This window comes from Chionomys nivalis, chromosome 1 (genome assembly GCF_950005125.1).
Source record: "Chionomys nivalis chromosome 1, mChiNiv1.1, whole genome shotgun sequence".
NCBI lineage: Eukaryota > Metazoa > Chordata > Mammalia > Rodentia > Cricetidae > Chionomys > Chionomys nivalis.
This window is the reverse complement of record NC_080086.1, coordinates 62,974,762-62,996,928: the sequence shown is the minus strand read 5'-3', so window position 1 is coordinate 62,996,928 and position 22,167 is coordinate 62,974,762. Positions and strand designations below refer to the sequence as shown.

The 22,167-nt window shown below is 49.9% G+C and overlaps 1 protein-coding gene across 1 annotated transcript; it reads right to left on the bottom strand.

Moving 5' to 3' along the window:
- Positions 1 to 511: 511 nt before the first annotated feature.
- On the bottom strand, positions 512 to 22,167 carry Rab43 (RAB43, member RAS oncogene family). Its single transcript, XM_057771472.1, has 3 exons — positions 21,720 to 22,167; positions 5,202 to 5,385; positions 512 to 3,790 (listed from the first exon to the last, which is right to left on the bottom strand). The coding sequence occupies exons 1-3, from the start codon at positions 21,915 to 21,917 to the stop codon at positions 3,540 to 3,542; spliced, it is 633 nt and encodes a 210-aa protein (XP_057627455.1). The 5' UTR covers positions 21,918 to 22,167; the 3' UTR covers positions 512 to 3,539.

The following is a 22,167-nucleotide window of genomic DNA, read 5'->3' as shown; positions in this document are numbered from 1 at the left end:
TGCCATCTTATGGGACTTCTCTTGCCTGGGAACAGAGCAGCAACCAATCTGGGCTCTTACAATCATAACTGTTTCTTCCTGTCATCTGAACCTCTACAAGAATGTTAACTCTGGGCTGGGGTGGTAAGAGACGCCTTTAATCCTAGCACTTGGGAGGCAGAGCAGGTGAATCTCTGAGTCTGAGGCCAACCTGGACTACACAGGGAAACCCTGTCTCAAACAAAACAAAACAAGAATGCTAACTCTGAGGCCCTTCAGCAGAGCTTGAGTCCCCCTCCAGACTGGCCATCATCATCCAGGAGCCCTCCCCAACATGATCAAAAGTTTGCTGGCAGAGATGCGGCCCAACCTCTGACTGCTTCTAGCTCAGAGGGCCCAGGACTAGAGCAAGGTCACAGTCAGGGCATCGAGGCAGGTGTCCCCACCCACCCAGCCAGCCATCCTGGAGACCAGCCTAGGGACTCCACACAGGCACTGGCCTCAGGAATGACAGCACACGGTTGAGCATGGACTCAGTACAGAAATGTTTAATGATTGAATTGTACACTGGCTCTGTGACAGATCCAGAAAGGCAACTTTTCATGTTCCAAAAATAGATTTGATAGAAAGACTTACATTTTCATAAATAAGTAATGTGAAAATTTCCCCAGTGCACCTGGCATCCTTGGGCTGGCAATTCTGCCTGTCCAGGCCTTGCAGGGGTGAGTTTGGCTGGAGGCCCACCACTGGCAGCATCCTGGGACAGGGCAACCAATTCAATGTGCACCAGGGGCTCCCTGTAGATTTCCCCCCAGTTGGGGCCTGTGTCCTTGGAGACAGACTTCCACCCAAAGAAACACAGAGCCCCTTCTTGGTACCTTTAGTGGGCAAGCCCTCAGTCCTTCAATCTCCTCCTGCTGCAGTCACGCTGGCCCTGCCCAGCCTCTGTGGGTACCTCCTTGCCCTCCCCAGTACCCAGCCTCCACCTGCTCCTGCTTCCCAGAGGCCCTGGGCTGCTGGCAGCCAGCCCAGCCAGCCCAGCCAGCCCAGGGCAAGGAAAGCAGCTGCTTTATTTCCTGACTCACACTTGCCTGCTTTTTGGTCCTCAAGCCCAGCGCTCCTGACAAAGGCTCAGGGGTCCTGAGGTTTCTCTGTGCACTGGAGTGGGGCGGGCGCCTCAGCAGAGGGCCAGAGCCTGGGCATTACTGTCTGCAGGGATGGCAGTAGCTTCTCCAGAGGACCCAGCTTCAGTCCAGGACTCAGGGCCCTCCCAGGCCACAGAACCAGGAGTCCAAGGGAAGAACTCATCCCCTGCCAGGATACTGAAGATAAGGCCTGTCGCTGGGGAGGGGCCATCTCCCTTCAGAGATGTCCTCTGGGTCACTTGTGGGATTCTGTGCTGTCAATAAGAAGGCAGGTTGGCAGAGACTTGGGAGAGGAGGGTCACATTGGGCCCAGACTTGACAGTGAGTAGAGAGGTGGGCAGGCTGTGGAGGCCATAATGAGGGCCCTGGGCCTGGCCCTCCAGACCTGCGCCTGGCAGTGGAACTGGAACCCAGAGAGTAAGAGGGCAGGGTGGTTACCAGGGCAGTGGGGAGTGCTGGGCTCAAGGAGACTTTGGTGTCTGGGCTAAATTCTGAGAGCAGGGCTGCCCCTACTCAAGAGCACAGGGATGGGCCTCGGCCACACCTCCGCCTGGGGATTGTGAAAAGGGAAGTGAGGTTGGTGGTGCACACCTTTAATCCCAGCACTTGGGCGGCAGAGGCAGGAGGATCTCTGTGAGTTCGAGACCAGCCTGGTCTACAAGAGCTAGTTCCAGGACAGGCTCCAAAACCACAGAGAAACCCTGTCTCAAAAAACCAAAAAAAAAAAAAAGGAAGTGAGGTGATCTTCCTGGTTGCTGGGTGAGCCACGAACCCACCAGTGAAGGCTCCCTACCCAGCACAGCCTCAGTGACCTCCACCAGACACGCACTCTAGGCAGGCTCTGGTTCACTTGGGCCACCCTCCACCTCACCAGAACCAGGCTCAGCTTATCCACAGGCTACCCGAAGTCTCCTAACAGAAAAGGGGCCAGTGGGTCTAGCCCTGCTTATCTCGTTCAGCACAGAACTTTCCTTAGGCTGTTCGGGAGTTTCTGCAAAGCCCTGCTTCCGGCCCCGTGGCCAGATATTCCTAGGAAAGGGGCTGACAGACCAGAAAGCTTGAAAGGAGAGGCAAGGGTAGGCTACCAGCAGGAAGGGAGATGCAAGGAACAATACCTGACCCATGATTAAACTGGACTGAGCCTGACCCAAAATGCTGGGGCCCCATGGCTGATGTGGCAGATTGGGTGTGTAGTCTATAGTGAGGGGGTAGAAGGGCACAGATCTGGGCTGACTCAAAGGGCCAAGGACTCTTAGAAACATTCCCTGGCTCAATTCCTCAGGGATCAGTCCTTTGATCCCTGAGCCCCAAAGGACAGCCCTGCCTCCTAAGAACCCCACTTTTCCTTCTGACCCCAGCAGGAAGCATCTGTTAAGGCAGGCAAGGGATCACTGAGGTGTGAGATGGCCAGGTCTCAGGCCACCACGTCCTCATCTTTTTGTTTTGAAACCATAAGGACCATGAGGAACTAGAGTCGCCCTGAACTGAACTATGGCAGGGAACTCCACGAGGCAAGACTGGCAACCACAGGGCCCTCGACCTCCACCTCTGGGACACAAAAGAAGCTGCTGTTTCGCTGCTGTCACTTTGGGCACTGAGGGCTGAGCCCAAGGCCTGGCGTGTGCTCAGCAGGTGCTCCACAGGCGAGTTATCCCCCTGCCCCCCACAAGCTGCTGCTTTTCCCTTCCTATCTCAACCCTCAACCACACTGAGAGATTAGCTGCTTTGGCAACCTGACTGGCAAAATGTTGGGCCTCAGGCCAACAGACCGTACCCAGCTGGCCCCTGGCCATGACCCTACACTTGTGTCAGTGAAAATGAGATGCTACATGGAAAAGCAGAAAAACTCGAGAAGTCTTGGTAAGGCAGCTAGCCAGGCCCAGGGAGATAAGTGCTCCAAGCTGGCAGTGAAGGGAGGATGGCTGCTTCCACCTGATGAGCTCAGGCTTCCCGGGGACAAGGCTTGGCACCAGCCTGTTGGCCTAACTGATGTGCTTTTTACACTCTGGTTAGAGGCCGGAGAATGACCTGGAGGAACCTGGGGTTCCAGCCACATCCCTGGAGGGCAGCAGTCAAGGCAGGAGAAGGTAAGACCAACACGTGGGGGCTGGGCAGCATGGCCAGACCGCTTCCCACAGCAGTCTATGCTGGAAGGCTCAGGCTAGTCCTGGAATGTGAGAGCATGGGGGAGCATATGCTGGCTGGCAGGGTGCTCCATAACCTGCCCTAGGCTGATGGCCTTCTGCACAGGACACCCTGCTTCTCCCTTTCTACCCAGCATCCAGGCTAGGGGTGCAGAATCCCTCTAGAGAAGCCAGTGCCCTGGAGGGCCGGCTCTGCATGGTGGGGCTTGACAGGCTGGAGACAAGGGAGGTGGGGAGGTCTTGGCCTGGCCTGCCTGCCCTGCCCCCCCAGTCAGCAGCCACAGCCCCAGTTCTCCGCGATGTCCTTGCTGTCTAGCTGGATGTGGTCGGTACTCTTCTCACTGAACATGGGGCCTCCGTGTCTCATGATGAGTTCAGTGGCCACTCTGGTGAAGGCCTCCTCCACATTGCTGGAGTCCTTGGCAGAGGTCTCGATGGCGCAGAGGATGTCATAGTGCTCGGCCAGGCTCTGCGCCTCAGTCAGAGGGACCTCCCGGAAATCGGCAAGGTCTGACTTGTTCCCTGTGGAGAAAAGTCAGGCAGAACATGAGAAGACCCACAGCACCAAGCCAGCACAGTTCTCAGCTGAGCCACACCAGGAGCCCGAGAGCACGTCCCCTTCAGCAGCTCCAGGTAGACACTGCTGGGCCTGGTGACTCACCTGCCCTAAAACACTCCTTTGGTGGTGGTGGTGGTGTGGTTTTTTGAGATAGGGTCTTACTGTGTAGCTGTGGCTAGCCTGGAACTCAGTATGTAGAGTAGCCTGTCCATAAACTCACAGAGGCTTCTGCCTCCTGAATGCTGGGAATAAAGACAAGCTCCACCACACCCAGAATATTTATATTTTAATCATTTTTAAAACTGTTCTCAGGCAGCAGCGCCACAACAGGCAAGTGATCTCTGAGTTCACACCAGCCTGGTCTACAGAGTAAGTTCTAGAATATTTAGGGTTATACGGAGAAGCCTTGTCTCAAAAAGTAAAAAAATAAAAATAGAGAGTTCTCTCTAGGTTGCCCAGGCTAGATTTGAACTGCTAATTAAAGCAATCCTCCTCCCCATCAGCCTCTTGAGAGCTGGGACAAGCTCTTACACTCGGCTGGCAAGACGGCTCAGTGGGTCGAGGTGCTTGCTGTTCAACTAGGTAACCTGAGTTCAATCCCCAGTGCCTACGTGGCGGAAGGGGAAATACACTCCATAAGTGACCTTTGGCCTACACACTTGTGCTTTGACATGAGTATACCCATATTCACACACTAGACAGATAGACAGACAGAAGGCAGGCAGACAGACAGATTTCAGAAAATTTAAACTCTTATCCTAGTCCAGCTAGATGGCTCAGCAGGTAAAGATACTTGTTGCCAAGTCCAGTAATCTGAATTCCATTCCCAGGACCCATTTAGTAAAAGGAGAGACCTGATGCTAGCAAGTTTGTCATGTGATCTTTATACATGTACTGCAGTGCATACATGTACATGCACACATGCTCAGACACAGACACACTAAATAAATATGATTTTAAACTGCAAAAGGAAAGTTCTTATTCTGTGGCCTCTCATCTTGTTTTTATGTGCTGGGGATAAAGCCTACTCATACACACTAGCTACGTGTTCATCCAGCGAGCAGCAACCAGCCACACTGCCTCCTCTGAGCAGGAGAAGCAGCGCTGTTGGCAGAAATGCCATGCCTTAGAGCTAGAGGGTCTGGTCCGGAACGCACAGGGACTGCAAAGCCTACTCCAGCACACTCTTGCCTCCAAATCTCAATTTTGTCCAACTTTGAAACTGACTGCAAGCTCCAGGTTCAACTTCTGGCTCTTTTCCTGGCCAGACTCTCTCCCTCCCCAGGTAGGCTTTCCCTGTACTGGAGAAGAATAAAGGCAAGGGAAGAGATAAGACTCATTCCCAGGCCCCGCCGGCCACCAGCCCTAGCTCACCAATCAGCAGCTGCACGATGTTGGAGCCTGCATACTTCCTCACGTCCTCGATCCAGTGAGGCACCGACAAGAAGGTGCTCCTCTTGGTGATGTCATACGCAAGGATGGCTCCATTGGCACTGCGGTAGTAGCTCTGGGTGATGGTTCGGAACCTCTCCTGGCCAGCCGTGTCCCAAATCTGTAGCTGAAGAAAGAGGTCAACCCAGTGACACATGTCAAAGGGATAGGAAGGGCAGCCCCACAGACCCACGCCCAGAACAGTGAGTCTGCAGGCCGAATGCTGGCCCACAGCCATGGTCTCCTGCAAGCCTCAGGAAGCCTCAGGACTGGAGCGATGGCTCAGAGGTCCAGAGGGATTGCTGTGCAATCCAAAGGGCCAGAGTTTGGATCCCAGCACTCACCTAACAAATCTGTGCACACCTGTAACCTCAGTGCTAAGTGCGGCAGAGACTGAAGCTTGCTGGCAGTTAGCCTAACCAAGGAAACGTAAGCCCCAGGTTCAGGGAGAGACCCTGTCATGAGAGGAGTAGATGGGAGTAGTGACAGGACACCGACTCTCCTGGCCTCAGAATGTGCACATGAATATACAAAAAAAAAAAAAAAAATTAAGAAATGAAAGAAAAGAAAGCACCTCAGAGATCCAGTATGAGGAAGAAGAGAAGAATGGGTGCGGGGCTGCTTGTTTTACAACTCTGGGGTCCCTGAAGACAAGAGGCAATTCTGAACTGGGTCCTCCATGGACTGGCTCTCCCTCTAACCCCTGAGCTGCTGATCACTAGAGTCTGTAGGTGAGGAACTGGCTCCAGGTCAGGCTAGCTATACATTTGGGCCTTTTCTGCTGCAAGCTCACTGGGTCCAGGCTGTACAGTATTGGATTTCACAATGATTCTACAGCTGGTGGGGAGGAGGCTGGACTGGGGCACTGGACTTGGCCAAAGCATGGGGCATAGGATCCTTCTCCATTTATTCCTTCACTTAACAAATGCCAGTGCCCTACGGTAGGCACCCTGCTGGGCATGGCACTGGAGAGGTGGTGTGTACATGTGATGATCCTTGTCAGGGATAATCAAAGAACAAATGGCCACGAAATCAATAAAAGATGATGATTTTAAGATCCAAGGAAGTCAGGCGATGGTGGTGCACGCCTTTAATCCCAGCACTTGGGAGACAGAGACAAGCGGATCTCAGTAAGTTTGAGGCCAGCCTGGCCTACAAAGCAAGTTCCAGGACAGCCCCTACTGTCACACAGAGAAAACCAAAAAATAAGAGTCTTGAAATAAATAAAGCCGTGTGGCGGTGGCGCACAACTTTAATCCCAGCACTCAGGAGGCAGAGGCAGGTGGATCTCTGTGAGTTCGAGACCAGCCTGGTCTACAAGAGCTAGGTCCAGGACAGGCTCCAAAGCTACAGAGAAACCTTGTTTCAAAAAAAACAATGAGCAACATACAAACAAATTAAAAATACATAGAAATCAACAAATCCCAAACAGGAGAAACAATAAATTTAGCAGATCATAATCAAACTGATAAGAAAAAACAAACAAACAAAAAGCAATTCATTAAATCTAGGCTTCCTGAGCTACTACATGGCAGTAGGCAGGCTTCTGTCCTATGTGATCACTTCCTTTTTCATTCTAATGAACACCCCGTCATCACCTCTACAGAGCAGCCCCATCTACTCCATCACCCCAATTTTTCTTTCTTTCTTTTTGGACAGTGGATTGATTTGAGCATTGTGAAAGTTGAAAGTGTTTCCACTGCATAGAGCGCATAAATCAGCCAAACTGCCAAGATTCCCTACCACGCCGACACCAGTCCCTACCACGCCGACACCAGTCCCTACCACGCCGACACCAGTCCCTACCACGCCGACACCAGTCCCTACTACTGCCACTCATGGACAGCCCAGTAGAACTTGGTTCTGTACTCTCTCCTGGCATACCCTGCTTCTCAATCCTTATCCTTCCCAGCCAGCCTTCTCAGCCTGCATCTGACCTTTAGGAGAACTCCTCCAGGCTACTGATATCTAGAGTCGTGTCCATGAGCAACTGTGGGGCTCAGAGCACTTCAGGGTCCCAGTGAAGACAGAAATGGGCTCCCAGGGCATACATGTGCAGAAAACACATTGCCTCTCCTCTGCCACTAAGTAGGGTTAGGCAGGGGAGTTCAGTCCCTTCTTGATGTGGGAGTGTCATATATTAATCTGTTGATTTCATTGGTTAAGTAATAAAGAAACTGCTTGGCCCTGGTAGGTTAGAACATAGGTGGGTGGAGTAAACAGAACAGAATGCTGGGAGGAAGAGGAAGTGAGCTCAGATGCAGGGCAGCTCCTCTCAGGGCCAGACGCGATGAAGCAAGCCGCCAGGTCAGACATGCTGAATCTTTCCTGGTAAGACTGGTGCTACACCACAGATTATTAGAGATGGGTTGATCGGGATATGAGAATTAGCCAGTAAGGGCTAGAGCTAATGGGCCAAGCAGTGTTTAAAAGAATACAGTTTGTGTGTTGTTATTTCGGGGCATAAGCTAGCCAGGCGACCAGGAGCTGAGGCAGCAGGAACACAGCCCGCAGCTCCCCACTACACCTTCTTTGACCTGAAATGGAAAGACTGAGACTCAGTATCCTCAGTGAGAGTAGGGCTCCTGTTCTCTTAATCTCCACACTTAATGACTCCCAGTCTGTGCTGGGCCACACACCTCCAGGAGCCCATGATGAAGCAGTACTGTCTGCATCATCAGGCCCCTTTTTCAGGACAGACAGCACTACCTTTTAGCACGTAGACTCTCCTACCCATCCTTTATCACTTTAGGGTATCTCTTCTTGATGCTCATACTCCAGTCCTAGATAGAAGACCCTTTGCGGTCCTCCCTCTCTAGCAGCTCGTACCATAGAGAGGATTGTCTATTTCACTCACGTATCCTGCATCAAGATGACTTTAGGAGCTAGGCATGGAGCTTGAGATACAGCAACATACACACTCACACATCACACACACACTCACATACACACACACACAACATACACACAGAGACACACTCACACATATAGAAGCAGGGAACCGCAAGCTGCTTTCCAGAGATTTAGGGTTCACAGTCCCACGGAGTAAGTCACACGGCTGCAGTAAATCAATCCTGTTTATTAGGTTAAAAACAGCTCTGTAAGTTCAGTTCCAAGACCTGTGTCCTGTCCTGTCCCTCCCAATGGAAAAGTAGTCTGTCCTGAGTAAGCACACAGTGGAAAGTTCCAGGCTTCTTTCTTAGAAGAGAACCTTGGAAAAGTTAGTTCTCAAGGCAAAAACGGAGATGGTCAGAATGACCCAAATACAAGTTCCTGAGCTATTTTTTATGATGTCTTGGGACATGAGTCAAACAGGAGGTAGGGTTTGAGGGCTCCTCCTTACCAGCCTCCCCTCCTGTGCTGTCCTCTAGGGAAGAGCTCCGCCACAGCTTCTGCGATTCTGCAGAACCCACGGTGTCTTATACTAACTGGTGAAAAGCAGCAGTGGCTCCAGGGAAAGTGCAGCAGGTGGGCAAGTTCACTCTGCTGTCTGCCGTCCTCTCTGGGTGAGAACTGGAAGTGAGGAAAGCTCTTCCAGGGCTGCGGGTCTTTCCCCCACCTCCCGTGGCCCTGGGCTGGAATGGCAGCCTTTCGGCTCAAGCTAGTGATGTTGCTCTGGGCTTCAGCAGTCAGAGGCTCATGGCTCCAGATCCTAAGGTTGGAGGCTCACCGCTCTGGGTTTTAATCACCAGTGGTCACGTGGCAGCTACTGTAATCCTCAGTCTCCCCCAGCTTGTATTATACTCCTAATGAACCTCAACACTGGGAGCCTTAGCTCCTACAGCGATTGGTGTAACAGTTCTCAGGCCAAATGTGTCCAGGACCCCTGGCCCTTAACACTTGGCAGCTTGTGGCTGGAGAGATGGCTCAGAGGTTAAGAGCACTGGCTGCTCTTCCAGAGGTCCCGAGTTCAATTCCAGCAACCCCATGGGGGCACACTGCTGCCACAGCTTCTGGTTCAGCTCTTGCCTCTTCATGTTACCACCTCAACCCACTGTGCTCCCTTCAAAAGCCTTTCATCTGACCTAACTGCCTGTCTAAAGGGCCACAAAGGTGCTGTCCAGGGGTATCTGCACAATCATAGTGTAGCCCGTCAAACACTCCAAGGACTAGCTTTGCCTCGACCACAGGTCTCCTGCTGAGCCACCAGAGAGGCATTCCTCTTCTGTCCTGGAGTTCGCCAAGCTTGTGACGAGATGTCAAGAGTCCATCTAGTGCAAGCTGTCTGAGGCAGTCAAGATGGGGTGAAGCCTTGGGAGGTGGCACTCTGCTTGGGTAGCCAGCAGCTGCAGCTGCTGCTTAGCTTCCTCAAGGAATCCGTGCAGTCTGCACATAAGCATGGGAGCCATGAGGCCAACCAGAGTCAACTACTTGGCTAAAAATCCTCTGTTCAAGGTAGCCTGGGTACCAGGGAAAGCTTTAATAGCTGTCAAATCATGTTAGTCCCCCAACCTAACTTATTTAAAGGAAAAATAAACATAAAATGGTGCTTACAATAAAGGCCTAATATTACCACTGAGAATGGGTTAAACGTACTGAACAGTGCTTAACTCTATCCAACGCCCAGAGGCAAGTCTTGATCTGATAGAGAACTAGAAGGACAAGAAAAAGCTGAAACCATTGGCCTGGGGACATCATCTGGAGGCAAATACAGAGGGGTTGAAAGGAGTCAGTATCCGAGGGATGCTGAAGGCCTCTGTGCCCAGAATTCCTCCCACTCCCTCAACATGATTCATCGAGGTACAACATCAGGAGGTACTTTAGTCCCGCGCTATAATGTGGCTCCTGCAGGGGAGATCTGTGACAATGCAAAGTAGCATCAGCCCATGTGACAGGATGGCCACGCCAGCTTTCTGCAGGTTTCCTCATCACACTCTGGACAGCATCAGTCCATCTCACAGTCACACCAACAGAACGGGTCCATGATGCTTTGAATCCAGACAGGCAGAGCTCAGCAGGATGTCCAGAGGTGTCAGCACTTCCTACCTGTCACCCCAAGATCAATCTTTCAGGTTTTCACATATCCAGGCTGGCTTCAAACCCTCTATGTAGCCAAAAAGGACCCTGAACTTCTGATCCTCCTGTCTCCATTTCTGAGTCCTAGGATTGAAGGCTTGTGCCACCATCCTATTTATATGCAGAACAAGGGATGGAACCCATGGTTTCAGGCATGCCGGGCAAGCACTCTACCAACTGAGCCACATGCCCCACCACCAGAGTACTCTTTACATCTACAGTGTCACAGGAGAGAAGCTGTGGCAGTGGTATCCCAAGCCCCCCACTGTGTGCAAGGCTCCCACAACATATGGAAATCTTTTTCACTAAATCTCCTCAGTGAGTTACATCTCCCATAAGAATCAAACCCTTACCTGAACGTCCTTGGTGTGTTTGCCTTTGGCAAACAAGCCCTGCCTTGGTTGCTTACAAAGGGCTCACTGCTCCCAATACCCCTTCTTCCCTTCCTGGAAGCTCAGAACACCCACCTACTTCTAGCCACAGGGTTGCAGCACCGAGGGGTGAGCCTGGACCACAGGACCCCTCCCAGGCACCTGGCCCAGTTCAGGTGGGTACCATGGAACCAGGACAGCCCCCAATAGTGTGGTTGTGCCTCCCGGGAGAGTCTTTTGTGACAAGAACAGTAATCTTAGAGTCCAGGCCACAAGTTCTGTCCCTCCATGACCCTCAGGGCCTCCTCCACAGTTAAGCCTCAAACTCAAGATCCCTCTATCACCAGGTAAAATGACTGTGTTTTGTTTCTTTCTTTTTAAATAGGGGAGCCTGAGCTAGGGCCTTGTGCACACAAAGCGAGTTGTTCTAGCACTGAGCTGCATTCCCAGTTTCAGACCTTCTTATTTTTCTAGACTTCCTCAGTCAGATGCATCACAGGTTCAACTCTCCCAGCTCTTCTCCACCCTCCCTGTGCCCTGCTACTTTGGTAATGAGGAAGTAGCCCCAGCTTGGGACCTCAGCTCAGCCTTGGGCCCTCCCATCCTCCTCAACTCAGTCAATACATCGACTGGCAGAACACAGTACCAGGCAGCCTCCCGGACAAAGCTGACTACTTTGTTTCCTGCTGCCCTCAGAACACAGTGGACAAGACGCCAACAGAATGGGCCTGGCCCGGGAGATAGCCACGGCCTCGTCTCTCCCCACTCTCAAGTTGTGCCCTCACCTCTTACAGTGTTTCCATGGTCTGGCATCCAAATGCCCAGGCATCTGAAGCCCCTTCTGTCCACCTTCCTGTCTCCATGACCCTGGACAAGGTAGACTGCTGCCTCCTCTGGGCTCATCCAAGCATGCAACGTAATCCCTGCACACCCGTGACAGCTATGGCCACCATGGGCCCTGCTCGTGCCGTTTGTGCCAGGGCATCCATGCCTGCCTCAGACTCTCCTGTCACCACATTGACAGTGTTAAGAGCATTACATGTCGGGTGTGAGACGAGGCCTGAAGAACACAGACTGATTCTGCTGTATCTTTTCCTCTTCCGGGCCTGGACACCGAGAGAAGGCAGGTACTGTGGAACCAGGAACAAACTATGAGCCAGGCCCAGGAGAGTTGTTTGCAGCTGAAGTCCCAGACTGTGCAAAAAGCGCAGTGAGTTCGCGGAGCACCTGCCAGGTTCCACATGTTCTCCCCATCAGTCTTATTTCAGCCGGCCTGCGGAAAGCTGGGAAAGCTTCCTTTCCCTTCAGTACTCGGAATGGGACCCTGGGCCTTGAACACGCCAAGCACAGACTCTACCAAGTGAGCTACCACAGCCAAGGCCCGGGTTCTCGACATAACAAGAATCAAAGTCAGAACTACTGAGTTAGTTTATACGGAAGCATTTACTCTGGCACTTAAATAATGAAGTTATTCTTCTGTGTGGTTTCTTCCATGTAGTTCAGATTTTCATGTACTTCCTCAAATTTTTATTTTTTCTACATATGTCACCTAAATACAAACACAGAAGATGTTAACAAGTCATAGCTACCAAACTGATGTCTGTTTTGACAACTGTAACTTACTGGTTTTTGGCCATGAAATTAATATATATATAAGAAGAAAAAATTCAGTTTCATTGAAACTATACAAAGAATGTTTCTGACTTTAAGAATATTGTGCTGGGTGGATCTCTGAGTTCAAGGCCAGCCTGATCTACAAAGCAAATTCCAGGACAGTCAGAGTTACATAGAGACTAAATAAATAATATTGTGCTGGAAATTTAGGTCAGTGGTAGAGTGCTTGCTTCATATGCATGGAGCCCTATGTTAATTCTCAGCAAAATTAATTTTTTTCTGGTTTTTCAAGACAGGGTTCCTCTATAGCTTTTAAATTTTAAAAAAGTAATTTGGAGGTAGGATGGTAGTGGCACACACCTTTAATCCCACAGCACTTGGGAGGCAGAGGCAGGCAGATCTCTGTGAGTTCGAGACCAGCCTGGTCTACAGAGCTAGTTCCAGGACAGGCTCCAAAGCTACACAGAAACCCTATCCAGAAAAACAAAAAAAAACAAACAAACAAACAACAAAAAAAAGTAATTTGGGTCAGGCAGTAGTGGCACTCAGGAGGCAGAGGCAGAGGCAGGTGGATCTGTGAGTCTGAGGTCAGTCTGGTCTATGGAGCAAGTTCCAGGGCAGTCAAGGAACCCTGTCTCAGAAAACCGATAGATAGATAGATAGATAGATAGATAGATAGATAGATAGATAGATAGATAGATAGACGGACAGACGAACGGACGAATGACGGATGGATGGATTTGGGAGCTGATAGAAGAGCTTATGCTCACTTATGTTAGGCCTTGGGTCTGTTCCCTTGCACCAAAATCTCACCCAGTTTCTACACTATTCAACCACAGCCATGGCAATCAAGTTGTTGTTTAGTGTGAAATGGCAAGACTTCTCCCAAGAGTCAGCTCAGCATCCTCATAGACCAGGGACTCCCCTTTAAGCTGCTGAAGTTTGAAAAATAGGTGTCCCCAAAAACCCACGTGTTAAATAACTGGTGACTGCCTGTGCACTAAAGGTAGGTCGTTGAACTTTTAGAAAATAAAACCTGGTAGAAGGAAGTAGGATCACTGGGGACATGATTTGGAAAGTGTGTTGAGATCTCTCTTTCTAAGTCTTCCTCAGCTCCTGCTCCCAGATGCACTGTTTGCCAGGCCAAAGCAGCCAAGGAAAATACAAAAGTCTCCTTTTATGTTGATTTATTTAGGCATTCTGCTAGCAACAAAAAACCAATGCCTGTGGACTGAAGGCCCAACTGGTAGGTCTCAAGTCAAGATGTCCTCAGTCCCCTTAAAAAGCAGCCACTTCAAAATTAAAATGGGCTGGAGAGGTGACCCAGTGTTAAGAGCACTGGCTGCTTGACCAGGTTCAATTCCCAGCACCCACAATGTTGCTCTTAACTGTCTGTTAACTCTTCCATGGAATATAACACTGTTTCTAGTTTCTGCAGACACCAGGCATGCACATGTTACACATACATGCAGGTAAACAGTTACACAGAAACAAAATATATTAAATAAAAAAAAAAAGTCAGGCATGGTGGTGCATGCCTTTAATCCCAAAATTAGGAAGGTGGAGGCAGATGGATCTCTGTGAGTTCAAGACCAGCCTGGTCCTCGATAGCCACTGTTACATAATAGAGACACTTTGTCGGAAGGAAGGGAAGGGGAGGGGAGGGGAGGGGAGGGGAGGGGAGGGAAGGGAGGAAAGGAAGGAAGGAAGGGAGGGAGGGAGGGAGGGAGGGAGGGAGGGAGGGAGGGAGGGAGGGAGGGAGGGAGGGAGAGAAGGAAGGAAGGAAGGAAGGAAGGAAGGAAGGAAGGAAGGAAGGAAGGAAGGAAGGAAGGAAGGAAGGAAGGAAGGAAGGAAGGAAGGAGTATGAGATGCATCAGCCCACCACGTCAGACTTGCCTTCAGGACCCAGGTGTGGCCGCCAATGTAATGTGGCTTTCTTTCACTTTTTACAGTGCTGGGAATGGAACACAGGCGAGCGTACTGGGCAAGCGAACACTCTGGCAATGAGCTATACTTTACCCCTAGAACTGGTTTTGTTTGTTTGGTGGGTTGTTTTGGTTTCTTGTTTATTTTTTATTACATTTTATTTATTCTTGTATACAGGAAAGGGATGTGCATGCGGAGGTCAGGGCAACTTTTGGGAATAAATTCTTCCCTCCATCGAGTGGATCCTAGAGACCAAACTCAGGTCATCAGGGCATGGAGGCAAGCACTTTTAATCCCTGAGCCATCCCACAGACTCCCATTGGTTGGAAGATCACAACATTGAGGTCGGTCCAAGCTACAGAGTAAATTCTGAATTAGTCAGTCCTACGTAACAAAAATAAAATCAAATTTAAAAAAAAGAGGGCTGAACATACAGCTCGATGGTAAAGCCTTTACCTATCGTGCGCAGGGCCTTGGGTTCAGTCTTCAGCACTGTAAATAAAGAACCTCATCTCAAACATCACACTGAGTGTTGGCTCTCTCTTTTTCCATCCAGGAAGGGGAGGTCTCCAAGACAAAGTGAGACAATTGAGGGGAGAAGAGGCCAGGTATGGGCAAGCAAGCTTGTAATCCCAGCTCTTCAGACAGGAGGACTGTTCCAAATCTAGAGCAACCCTGGGCTGTACAGCAACCACAGGCCAGCCAGGGTTACATGAGACCCTGTCTCATACAATGACAACAGAAAAGGGAAGATATTAAATGGTATCTAAGAAGCCGTGAATGGCAAAGGTTCTTACTCAAGAACTCACAGCAGGGTAGAGGTTCCTTATCTAGCATGGTTTGGTTGGTTTCTGTCGCAACGTGAATAAAGCATTTGTATTGGAACATTAGCCTAGCAGACAAGTTTTCTTTCTTATTCACAGTGGTCATTTCCAACACTGCCCAATTCATTTGAATTAACAAGGATTTGTTTATAACAGCACCCGGTATTACAACGCTGAAACTGCTAACTAAAATGTACAATGCAAATGACTTATGAGGAGCAGATTTTATTGTTTAATTTTATTGCTTGTTTGTTTTTTGTTTTTGTTTTCTGGGTTTTTTTTTCTTTTGGTTTTTCGAGACAGGGTTTTCTATGTAGCTTTGGAGCCTGTCCTGGAACTCGCTCTGTAGACCAGGTTTGGCCTCAAACTCAGAGATCTGCCCGCCTCTCCTCCTGAATGCTGGGATTAAAGGCGTGTATGTGCCACCACCACCCAACCAGCTTATTTTCTTAATTTTTAATAACACTTATATGGGGGAAGTGTGGGAGTCAGAGGACACCTTTCAGGAGCTGATTAGCTCCTACTATGTGGGTCCAGGGACTGAACTCAGGCTGTCTGCCTTGGCAGCTAGCACACTGCCCCCTGACCCACCTCACTGGCCCCCATGACTAGATTTACACTGATCCCCACCTCCCTCATTTGTTGGATGTGCTTGCTGCCAGTGGAGGAGGGCACAACACTACACAGTCAGAAAAACTCCTGACAAGGAACAGAAAAGCTATGACCTAGTTCAAGATTTGCCACATCCAGGCTACCTTTCCTGCTTTGTACGGTGGAGACATCTCCCACAAGAGATGCAAAGATCAGCTGGAGGGATGATTGAGAAGAGTGTGATCAGGTGAGAGGCACAAATGCAAGCACTGAGGCAGGCGAATCTCTGTGAGTTCAAGGCCAGCCTGGTCTACAAGAGCTAGTTCCAGGACAGGAACCAAAAAAAAAAAAAAAAAAAGCTACGGAGAAACCCTGTCTCGAAAATACAAAAAAAAAAAACAAAAACCCGCTGGGCGATGGTGGAGCACGCCTTTAATCCCAGCACTCAGGAGGCAGAGGCAGGCGGATCTCGGTGAGTTCAAGGCCAGCCTGGTCTACAGAGCCACAGAGAAACCCTGTCTCGAGAAACCAAAAAAAAAAAAAACACCAAACAAAAGCAAGCATTGCTCCTCCTGCTTCGGACTTTTGAACATGTCTCAGGCCAAGTACCCAAAGAAACCACGTAGGAGTCAGATGCCATAGCTGATGTATCTGATGCCCAAAATACCAGCACTGGGGAGGTGGAGACAGAAGAAGCACAGGTTCAAGGTCATTCTGGGCAACAAATTAAGACTTTTATCAAAATAACAAAAGGGAAGGGAAAGAGCAAGAGGCAGGGAGGTCAAGTGGGCTGGGAGCCCACCCTCCCGCCTCCTCCTGCCACTTCCTCTCTCAGGTACTTACGAACCATCACTTCCCATTCTGCTGACAATCCACTAGGGTGAAAGCTACACAGGCATCTTAGAGAACAGACAGTTAGAAGAGGTGCCACTGTACGGCCACAGTAATATGCGCTAGGCTGAAGGTTAGCCTGCCTCTGTGAGTCCGGAGCTAGCCCTCTCCCTCTCCCTACACAAGCACTGCCCGAGGATGGTAAGAATCCTCAGGAGGCGAGGTTTACTTTACAATGAGGATGATGACCACTGGTATCAAGAACAGATTTCTTCAGACAATCACCGTGACCCAGAACATCTCTTATCTAACAGTCCTTCTGCTATTTCTGAGCAGAACCAAAAAATCAAATTGATTTTATCCAAATAGGAAGTGCGCGGATGAAAAGCCAGGTCTTAGACTGAAAGAATTGGGAAAGCAAACAAAGAAATCTGGGTTTGTGTAGTTTAGTAGAAGAGTACCTGTCTATAGTGCGTGCACCATGGATTCCATCACCAGCACTGAAGCACACACACTTTTCATCCCTCCCTACTGCTACTTTGGAAGTAACAGCAGCAGCTAGGAAAACAAAGTACATTTATGAGGCCAAGAACAGTTTGAGTCAAGGACAAAGAGCTGAAGTCCTGCTCCAAAGGCACAGATCCCATGAAGAAAAATGGTAGAAGCTGGGCAGTGGCGTACTCTAATCCCAGTACTCAGGAGGCAGAGGCAGGTGGATGGATCTCTGTGAGTTCAAGGACAGCCTGGTTTACAGAGAGAGTTTCAGAACAGCCAGGGCTACACCAAGAAACTCTGTCTTGAAAAACCAAGAGAGATAGAGAGAGAGAGATTATAGGACAGTGTCTCCACCAAGTGGCCAGGAGACCTGATGAAGCCATGGAAATCCTCACCAGGCTCCCTGTACTAGGCCTGTGTGTCTAGTGATCTGCAAAGCCAAGTTTACAGAACATAAAGGAGGGAAGAAGCAGTGGGAATGGACTCAGGGTGGCAGGGAACGGCAAGAGCTGGAGGAGAAGCTTCCCACCCCAGTCATCTAGAGGAACATGGCAGCAAACAATCAAACAAACCCTTCTGCTTGCTTACATTATACATTTTGGCTTTATTACAATATATTTTGGGGAATAAAAAAGAAATGTGTAGTACTAATTGTTTTGTTTATGGGGATCAGGGTAGCTTGGGGACCAAAATGTTAAGGGAAACTTCCCTGAGTACCCTTTAAGTCTTTGACATTTTGCAATTTGAACCACGTGAATAGATCACCTATTCAAAAAATAAAATAAAGAGAAAAAAGCAAGGAAGGGCCAGCAAGATGGCTCAGTGAATAAAGGTGCCGGCTGCAAGCCTGGTAACCTAAGTTCAATTTGCAGAACCCACATAATCAAAGGAGAGAAGGGACTAGAACAAGAGCCTACTGCTGCACAAGTGCATGCATACACATACCTTAATAATAATAATAATAATAATAAAAAATTTTTAAAACATAATTTTTTGAAAGCCAGGGAAATCTGAAATGTTTTCAAGCATATTGAGTTTTTAATAACCTCCCAAGTAGGTACATCATTAGTCATTAGTCCCATTTCAGAGATGAAGAAGCCTGAGGCCCCAAGAAAGAAATCACACTGAAGGATCGAAGTAATAATGCCCAAGCCTTCAGACTCGAGGCCTGTGTTCTTATTCAGACTCTCCAATCAGAAAGACACACGCTACATCCCGTCTCAGACCAACAGGAAACTTCAAATAACCATTTACAAAGGCAGCAGCTTGTGTAATCTGACTGGGCTATTTTTTTTAAATTTATTGTCTGTCTATATATAACATGTATATGTCGAACATGCATACATATACAAGTGTACACATTTGCTATGACATGTGTGTGGAGGTCAGGGGTCAACTTTCAGGAGTCAATTCTCACCCTCTACCCTGAGTTCTGGAATCAAACTCAGGCAGCCAGGACTTTTACTTGCTGAATCATCTGACCGCCCCTGGAGTAGGGCTATCTCAGTGTCCCTATTAGCTGATAAACACCCTGAAATATTCTGGTGTCAACTCTTATTATTAAAAACATTTATAAGAGGGCTGGAGAGATGGCTCAGAGGTTAAGAGCATTGCCTGCTCTTCCAAAGGTCCTGAGTTCAATTCCCAGCAACCACATGGTGGCTCACAGCCATCTGTAATGGGGTCTGGTGCCCTCTTCTGGCCTGCAGGCATACACACAGACAGAACATTGTATACATAATAAATAAATAAATATTAAAAAAACATTTATAAGACTCCTAAGTATAAAAACTGGTAGTGGCGTTACACACCTGTGGTCCCAGCACTTGGGAAACAGAGGCAAGAGGATCAAGAGGTCAGGAGTATCCTTGGCTGCATAGTGAGTTTGAGGCCAGCCTAGACTACGTGAAGCACTATCCTGGAAAAAAAAAAAAACAAAGAGCCGGTCAGTGGTGGTGCATGCCTTTAATCCCAGCACTCTGTGAGTTCGAGGCCAGCCTGGTCTACAGAGTGATTTCCAGAACAGGCTCCAAAGCTACAGAGAAACCCTGTCAGAAAGAAAAGAAAGAAAGAAAGAAAGAAAGAAAGAAAGAAAGAAAGAAAGAAAGAAAGAAAGAAAGAAAGAAAGAAAGAGAAAGAAAAGAAACAGAGGGAGAAGAAAAGAAAATCCCAAGAGTGTACTCTGTTCTCAGTGAGTGCAATGGTTCATTGGGCTCATGGGCTTCAGAACTTTGGGGCCACTTTTCCAGGCGCAGAAGAAATCAGAAAGTGGGCACTGAACCCAGAAGCCAGTCAAATCCAGAGTTCAAATGCTGGTTTTGCCCCTGAGTTACTGGAGACTTCGGGTAAGCCAGCTACTTCACTTTTCCTGAGTTACTGGAGACTTCGGGTAAGTCAGCTCCTTCACTGTTCCTGGCTTCCCCTTCCTCTATAAACATTAACCAGTAAACAGGCATACAGTGAACAGCATGTGTCTGACTCCGGCCAGCTGGATCTCTGTGTCCTTAAGGAGCTTATCTTCAACAGGAAGAGACAAACAACCTGGGTGAGTTCACATCTAGGTGAGTGCTACAGTCACAGAGACAACAGGGGGAAAAGGCCTGGGAGGTCAGGGGAGGACTCCAGGGGAAAGCAGTACTCACGGAAGAACCTGGTAATAAAATATCAGTTATACAGGGCTCTCAGAGCTCAGTATGAGAGAAGGGGGAAAGATGCAAAGGTGGTGGCAGGAACAATCTCGGCCTCTCAGAGAAGAGAGCTAAAGAGGTGAGAGGGTAGGGCTGGAGACATACAGGCCCATCTCCTCAAGTAGGACAGTACAGTGGAAAATGACTACAGAAAAAAAGAACTTGATTGGATCTGCTATTTTCAAAGGTCCATTTTGGCAGAATTCTTTAAACAAATAAGTAAAATTGAAACACAGAACTGAATAAAAAATGGTTTTGCTCTGACAACTGAAACACAAAACGGAATAAGATGGTTTTGTTCTGACCTGTTGGAAAGTAAAGCTTCTGCCTTCTTGGCCTTCACTTCAGGGTACTTCCAACCTCTGAAGAGCTGGAACAGCAGGTGGCCTGTCTCTAGGGTTCCCCAAACTCTTACAAAGCCCAGATCAGGTGGGAGGCAGGCTTACTGGTAGAGTTTACGCACTTAGCCGCAGCACCACAAAAAGAATTAACTGTAACAATGCCCTCCAGTCTATAGAACACACCCATTAAACAGCTGCCTCACCAGAGTTTCTGGAAAGGACAAGCAACTCACATACACAACTCTGCCACTCACAGGCCCACCAGATTGCCTCCTAAGAGGAAAACCTGGAGTGACCATAAGGAAAAGAGATTGCAAACTGCACGGTCCTGTATTGCATAACCTAAGTTCAAGTGCACAGTCCAGCCAGGGCTGCACTGGGTGACGGGTTATCTCCACAGGTAAACAGGAATACTGCCCCCTCCTTGACCAGTCAGCACCGGGATCCACACACCAGGCCCAGGCCAACAGCTTTCCAGCAGGTAATGTCTCCTGCTTTCTGTTCTCCACACAGCACTTTGAATGTTGACTGCTGGCATTATCAGAGGGAGCAAACTTGACTATGGATAGACTCCACCCATGTGGGCCCTTCCCTGGCCACCTGCTCCAAAGGGATGGCCCAGAACAACGAAAGTGCCTGCCTGCACCTGGCCCTTTTTCACCTCACAGAAAAACAGACCGAAACCTTGCAGGAAAATCTCTAGAGGCACATAAAAATGACTGCAGACTTTCCTCTTTTTACGCGATGGGACAGGAGAGAGGCAACACCCAGAAATTATCCCAACTTTATAGAAACAAAGAGCTAAGTATCCCAGCCAAGGGCAACAGAGGGCAGGCCTACAGCCACCCAAATAAACAGAGCCACAGCAGCAACAGGGTCAAAAAAGACTCTCATCCCCGAGCTTCACTTCCTGAAAAAAAAAAAAAAGGCAGCCCCCACCCAGTACTCTTTAAAGAAGTCTTGAAGATCCTTGTGAAGCTGAAACCATGAAAACTGGCAAAGGGTTTCTGTCGGGTGTGAGTCGGGCAAGTTACCGAGTGCTTGTGGCGCAAGAACAAAGCTGTGTCCTGTCCAGGATGCTACTGATCGGGAGGGCAGCCACCTAGGTTAAGAAACTGATTTCATTCATCCCAAATATTATTTATCACATCATTGCCAGGACATTGTGGCAACCACATCCTGCTGTTTCTGCTGGGGTCATTGCCAAAGTTTGGTTCTCTCCCCCACCTTCCGGTATCTGTGAAGTTTTCAGTTTCTAGCAAACCCCAGCTGGGGAGGCCCCCACCCCCACCCCGCGCTGGCCCTGGTGGAGTCGAGTTCCACCACCAGGTCCATAAAGGAGACTGCAGGGAGGCGTGGCCACGGAGGAAAATTCTGACAAAAAACTTTTGGCCCTTCGGTTCTAGCAGCCACTACTTCCTGGTCCCTCCCGGTCACGGGGATGTCGTTAATCTGGCTGAGTGCTCCCCAGAGGGCCGCGCAGGGAAGGGTCTGTCCCGGCCTTCGCGGCGCTCACGGACCGGCCTGCAGGTTGCCTTCCACCGCAAGTTATTCCGGAGGAGTCCCCATGCCGTGAGCACGGGAGCAGGCTTCCTCCTCCAGGCTCTAGCCGCCTACTGTCACCGCTCCCAGAGCCCAAGGCGGTGCTTTCGGACCTGAACCCAGTGAGGACATCAAGGCCCAGACCCGTTCCCAAAGGGGAAGCTGAAGGACTGGCCAGGAACCGCCCGCCCAGAGCAAAGCAGCGGCCCACGCCGCCTCCCACCTTGACCCGCTTGCCCTGGATCTCCAGCGTCTTCATGGTGAAGTCGACGCCGATGGTGCTGCCCTGACGCGCGGAGAAGGCTCCGGTCTTGAAGCGCTGCACCACGCAGGTCTTGCCCACGCTCGCGTCGCCCACCAACACCAGCTTGAACAGGAAATCGTAGTGCTCGTCCTGATCCCCCGGGCCCGGGCCCGCCATGGCTCCGCGGGAGACCTGGGACTCAGGGGCCCGGTTTGGGCTTACGACAGTCACGGGCCGAGGTCCGTGCGCCCCAGCCGGCCGGCCGCCTGACTACGTGGAGCCGCCGCAGTACCTGAACGAGCTGCGCGGCTGACTGATCAACGGCCCCGCCCCGTCCCGGAGCCCCGCGGACTCGGCTCCGCCCGGGAGCGCAGCGCCTGGCCCTCCGCAGAGCTCTCCCAGCCGTCGGTGCTGCGGCCGGCCCAGG

Bases quoted from the DNA above. Each gene is read 5' to 3' on its own strand.
- Rab43 (XM_057771472.1), bottom strand. From the start codon at position 21,917: ATGGCGGGCCCGGGCCCGGGGGATCAGGACGAGCACTACGATTTCCTG. The intron at 5,386-21,719 runs GTGGGAGGCGGC...CTCTTTCTTCAG, and splicing joins TCCAGGGCAAGCGGGTCAAG to CTACAGATTTGGGACACGGC. The intron at 3,791-5,201 runs GTGAGCTAGGGC...TTTTCTCCACAG, and splicing joins CATCGTGCAGCTGCTGATTG to GGAACAAGTCAGACCTTGCC.